Source organism: Eschrichtius robustus, chromosome X (genome assembly GCF_028021215.1).
Source record: "Eschrichtius robustus isolate mEscRob2 chromosome X, mEscRob2.pri, whole genome shotgun sequence".
Taxonomy (NCBI): domain Eukaryota; kingdom Metazoa; phylum Chordata; class Mammalia; order Artiodactyla; family Eschrichtiidae; genus Eschrichtius; species Eschrichtius robustus.
In genome coordinates, this window is record NC_090845.1 from 133533405 (window position 1) to 133539392 (window position 5988).

General features: G+C 45.3%; 1 protein-coding gene across 2 annotated transcripts; it reads right to left on the bottom strand.

Moving 5' to 3' along the window:
- Positions 1-1660: 1660 nt before the first annotated feature.
- CETN2 (centrin 2) lies at positions 1661-5785 on the bottom strand. 2 transcript variants are annotated; one of them, XM_068533049.1, is made up of 5 exons: positions 5671-5785; positions 4652-4810; positions 4265-4393; positions 2721-2858; positions 1661-2287 (listed from the first exon to the last, which is right to left on the bottom strand). In XM_068533049.1, exons 1-5 carry the CDS (start codon positions 5767-5769, stop codon positions 2198-2200), a joined length of 615 nt encoding a protein of 204 aa, XP_068389150.1. In that variant the 5' UTR covers positions 5770-5785; the 3' UTR covers positions 1661-2197. The 2 variants fall into 2 exon arrangements, with proteins under 2 accessions (XP_068389150.1, XP_068389151.1); XM_068533050.1 differs by lacking the exon at positions 5671-5785 and adding an exon at positions 5534-5616.
- Between the last annotated feature and the right edge of the window lie 203 nt (positions 5786-5988).

Genomic DNA, 5988 nt, shown 5'->3' on the forward strand with positions numbered 1-5988 from the left:
TCCCTTTTCATGACCCTACACTCACCCTACACTCTCTGCATCAACTGCACCTGCGCTAGCCTCGCCTACCACTCCCTCCCCATCCTTCCCATCCCATCAGTCTATCTGATCCAGCCCCACATGAACTGACCCCAGCCTCCTCTCCATCCAAATCTCCCCACCCCCTTGCAGCTCTTTTCTGCCTCCAGTGAACTGGCTCCAGATCCTCCTCCATCCCCATCTTCCCGACCCTCCTGTGACTCTGCACATCCACTGATTCGTGCAAACCTATCTTAGAATGGCTGCCAGGCATAGATATGGCAAGCACATTATGTCTGTCCTTATCCTTAGGGATAACATGTTACTTGCCACTCTCCCTCCTTCCAAGAGATTCTGACTTTATTTCATTTAGGAGAACGTTAAGCAGGAGGAGATAAGAATGTTTCCAGGGTGACAGTTAACAGTGAAATGGGAAGTAGGGCCCTGTTTTTTCACTCGTTTCCAATATTGTACGTCTTTTATCAGATCATATGCCTCTTATTAAAACACAGCAATATGACAAAGGTCAACTCCTCACAGGAAATGCTGTCAACTCGACTTTGGGGACAGTAATCATAAAAGCTTCATGGACCCACATTTAACAAAAAGCTTCTGTGACAACCATACCAAAGGAATGAGTGAGAACAAATACTCCTGAAATGCCTCCTTCTTGGCACTGTAAATCCAGGCCCTTTCTGTTAAGCTTTCATTGGCCCTCCCCAGCGATTCTGAGTTAAGCACCACTCTTCTCCCTATTCACAGACAAGGAGACTGAGGTGCCCAGAGAAGCAGCTTGCCCCAAATTACACAGCCAGAAAGTGGTGGAGCCCCTGTGAGAACCCAGGTCTGAAGCTACTCTGGGGTCCCCCCACATACCTCAGTGTTTCTCAAGGAGAAGTCCCTCTGCAGGAGACTTGTCCAGGGGACCCCCAAGTCCTCCAGGATGCCGGTGTCCAGAGATGAGGCCCACGGTCACACCTCTTTAACATGCACCCCACACAGGGTTGCTAGTTGAAATACAGGACACCCAGGTAAAGTTGAATTTCAGACCAACAATGAATAAACAACAAAATGTCCAAATGGGATATACTTGCACTAAAAAAAAATTGATATGAAATTAGCTTAATCAGTTTTCCATTCCTCCTCATCCCTTCTTGCTCCTCACCCTCAGCCTGGGGCAGAGACTTTAACGCCATCTGCCAGGATTTCTCTTATAGGTCATCCCATACGGGGCCAGGAGGGAGCTGGACAAGGTCACTGGACCTGAACCACACAGAGATTCTGAGACACCATCCAGCAAATAAACTGACCAGAGGTTGGCTAAGCTCAACCTACTGTCATAATCACCTGGCTTTCCCCAATTTGTCCCAAGCACAAATTACCAATAAGACTCTTTTCCAGCTGTACACTTTGCCAAAACTATGTTTTAGGGCATCATTTAGGCTTATGCAAAACAGTCAACTAATTTTAGAAACTGATGGGTTCCCAGGGCAAAAAACAATTCACGTCCATAGTAAAGGATCATTTTGTTTTCTGTTCACGGGCTGGCAAGGAGTTTGGGATCTACCAGGCTACATTCAATGAAATAATGAAGCTGAACTCATAGTCAAGGCTAAAGAAGTCATGCTTAGAGAACAAGAGCTCAAAATAAGAAAGATTTTATTTGAAGACAAAACAAATAGCGCGCACACACACACACCCACACACATCCAAATGCAAGTAAGAGAGTTCACTGGGTTTTATAAAAGAGAAAGCTGCACTCAGGTGCCAATTAAAATTGGAACCACTGAAGAGATGCCCCCTGCTTGTGGTGACACAAGTACAACATGTGCTTGTGAAGAAGTTGTTCTGCGGTGGCATAAATGTGGGAATGCGGGACAAGAGTTAAGCGATACAAGGCAGAATAGCAGGTGTGCAAAAGCTCAAAGACTCTTTTCTCCACTCTAACGTGCTCTCGTTCTGCCCTGGGGAATTAAAGCAGTCAGCAGGTCACCTTACAAAGAACCTCAATTTCAAAGAACACTTTCAAAAGTTGAAAATAGATTCAGAGTTATTACTAAGGTCATACAGAGAGATCAGTGGGGGAAAAATAATTTACATTCTCAAAAACCAGGCTTCACACAACAGCAGGCACGAAATCGAGTTCCACGTGCTTGTGTTATAAAAGATGACACTGATCTCAATAAAGGCTGGTCTTCTTCATGATGCGCAGGAACTCTTGCTCATTGACTTCTCCATCTCCATCTCTATCGGCCTCATCAATCATTTCCTGCAGCACAGAAAAGATTCCGGTTAGATTAATTCATAAATGAAATGAAAATGTGACTAAGTAATAGGCTTTTATAATGCTACATGAATAGACAATTGTGGTCCACCTGATGCAAATGTGCTGCTTTTTATAATGGCTTGGTTCCTGAAAAGTCATTTGAAAACCAAGCCATACTTTGCCACACGCGTATCACCTAGAAGGGAGCTCAACGATCATGTTGACTAGGAAGATTCCTAAAACCTAAAATAGTAAGTAAAATTGTTCACGTGTGTATTTTTCTGGGAGCAGCGTCCATAGGTTTGTCACACTATCGAAAGAGAAATTAAGTGGTCAACAGAGCGACGAGAGAACACACTAGTTTTCCTTCCTATGTAACCAGAGAAAATGTAACTCAGAAAAGTCACACAGGGCTCCAGGCTGATGCGTCACAAACCTGCAGCTCCTCATCGGTGAGGTTTTCACCCAACTCCTTGGCCACACGTTTTAGATTTCTGAACGATATCTTCCCAGTTTCATCATCATCGAAGAGCTTGAAAGCTTTCAGGATTTCTTCTTTGGTATCTTTCTCAGACTTAACAAGTAGAACATAAAACACATGAATATGGAGACACTCGTGACTCATACTTACTCGGCTCCTGCAGCCCCACCACCGCCCATACCCCCTGCCCTGCACAGACATCTTGGTAACAGCCTTCATGACCACAGGGGCTCGATCACAGAAGATCACACATCAACCAGGGTAGAAAAAGGGGACAAACGATGAAATTATTACAAACCCAGAGACTAAAAAGGAAATATAAAGGATTGTATTTAAAACATTTTCTGTATAAACCAAAGAGAAAGTAGATTTGTTTTTAAGATGTACGAGCAGATGGTGGAGTTAAATTTAGGGGAAATATACTGCTTAAGCTGGTGGAGGAGGGATCCTCTTGGTGAGGGTGGAGGGGAAGGGAGGAAAGAGAAGGCTATTTCACTTGTTATGAGATCACAAAGCATTACTGGGATCCCAAGTACTCTAACAGAGGAAAAGAGTAAAATCTCCAAGAGCTCCAAGTCCAAATATTCCTGAAAGGTAGCTAAAGATAGAGAGAGCCTCTAATAAGAGCAATCTGGGAATCAACCTTGAATGTGGGACAGCTTTACTATGCTGTTACAGAATGTTAAACTTCCTGAACTCTTAAACTAGTCCCTGAAGAAAAATATAGGTGTGATTAGATAATTTCAAAGCAACAGGATTATTAGAGTAGGAACAGGCCTGTGCCCTGGGAAGCACACCTGAAACACTGATGGAGTTACTTTTCCACAGGCCAGTAGAACATAGTTGAGCCACATTAAGGAGGAGCCAGGAGGTCAACAAAAGAGAAATGGACCAATGTGAACACCTTTCCTGGGTGGGACACTCAGGGGACTGAGGTAGACTGGTAAGGTGTCATTTTAGAGTCTCTCTGGACCATTTGGACCCTTTAAAAGGGTGACACCCAAGAGACTAGAAAATGGGTGAATTCAACCTTGGAAGTGGTGAAAGACCAAATCCTCAGTGCAGTAAAAACACAGCCTCAGGCTGAGGCTGCCCAGAATAACGACAAATAGGAGAGAAAAGAATTTCAAACTTTAAATACATGGACTTTGTCCTGTCAAAATGCGAGACACTGTAATATTGTTGCTGTCATTAAAAGTTTTACTGCTTGTGGTTATCACACTGACATACCGGTTGGAGAAAGGTAATAGCAAAAAAACATGATAGCAGGAATACTTTTACTTCCTTTTAGAGGGTAAAATGACTTTTCCTGTGACTTTGTGGCCTTGAAGAAAGCCAAGTAGAACCTAAACATCCTAATTCTCAGTCACAAATACTCTCCTTTATCTGAACGCTCCAGTTTGTATTAACTTTTCTTCAATGAAGACATTTCCATATCGAGATTCAAATTTGTCCACCATTATTGGTGGCAAATATGCTGATCATCTTAGCTAACTTACCATTTTCTGAGTCATCACAGTCAAAAAGTCGCTAAAGTTCATTTTTCCTGTCCTTTCCTTATCAATTTCACTTATCATTTTCTTGATCTCTTCTTTCTTGGGTTCAAAGCCCAGTGCCCTCATTGCCACCTACAACAAAAAGAGGATCATCTCAATAGGCACATCTAAACCCAGGAGCGAAAGAATGACAGTGCTGAGGGGGTTAAGCCAGCATCTGCCACAATACTGTTCAAATGACTAGGAAACACTCTAACATTCAGCAAATTGATATGTGCACTCAATTTTATTTAATAATTCTCGAGGTAAGTAAAGACAGGAAAACACAGCACAGAAGACAAAGAGGCAGAGAAAAGTCAAGGCAGCAGAGCAGGAATGTATAAGGCTTGCCTTAAGTTCCTTAACATCAATTGTCCCAGTTCCGTCAGCATCAAAGAGATCAAAAGCTTCTCGAATTTCCTGTTTCTGCTCTTCAGTAAGCTCCGGTTTAGGACTCATCCTTTTTCGCTGGGCAGTTGATGCCATGTTTGCCTTCTTAAAGTTAGAGGCCTTTATATGTTTTACAAACACAGAAGCACAATATTAAGTAATAGAGTCCACATTTTACATAAAATAGTTACAACCACACGCATTTTAAGATAGTTCATACCAACGAATTCCAAAACTTTGCTTAACAAACTATTGTTTGTAGAAGCAAGGAGATCCCTTGTTCTTTTGGACGTCTCATTGAAAAATCATCCCAAAAGAGAGCTAGCCAAGGAGCTGACTAGGGAGAACTGTACAGATAACCAGCTCTCCCTGAATCTGGGGACTAATTATAAAAATGTCCTTAGAACGCTACTCCGCTTCACCCTAAGTTCTCCGATTTTCTGATTACTTCTAGATTTAGGCCAAATATTACTAAGGTAAGATGTATGTTCTGTCAATATCGAATAATAAAATTCAATCCCCTTGGTACATCTGAGCCCTCTCCAAGAAGCTCAAGGCGTTACCCTAAGTCCCTATATTTAACATTTTAAATGCATTAACAATCAAACATAATAAACTGCCCCCCAGCTCTGTGTGGAAACTTTGGTAGCGGCGGCCAGAAGGCCAGAGTCAGAGAGGGGTCGGGGCCTGGGGGGAACCCGAGTCTTTTTTGCCCAGGGACGGTCACCGAAGGGGCTGGAGAAGGCCAGGGGAACCCGAGGGGCGGGTAGGGGGCGGCTGTGGCTGAAGGGGAGACAGCGACGAAGCACAGGCCCAGCAGGGCAGCCGGCATCTCTACCCTACCCTTCCGGGAAAGCTCTCAGAGGAAGAAGGAGTGCGCCAAGGCCGAGAACCGCGCAGGAGAGGCGGCGGGGCCTTGCCAAGGCCTGGGAAGGGCTCAGCCTCTGGACGCGGGGCTCCAGACGGCGGAACGCACTCACCATCGCGGATGGACTCCACTTCCCGTTGTTACGGCAACCGACGTACACAGTGACTCGGCTCCGTTCCCACCGCCCCGCGCGCACGGCGTCTCTCCCCATTGGCGGACCGCTCGCTGCTCTTCCCCATTGGCACAGGGCTGGAATGGGTGGGGCTAACGCGAAGAACTCCCGGCGCAGGGCGGGGGGCTGTGCTCTCGCGGCCTGGCCTCATTGGGCAGGATCACGCCGCGAGCGCTGATTGGCTGAGCCAGCACCGAACCGAGCCAATTCCCTTGGTGGAAGAGCCTCGGCAGATCCTCGGCTCACGTGGGCGGGGAG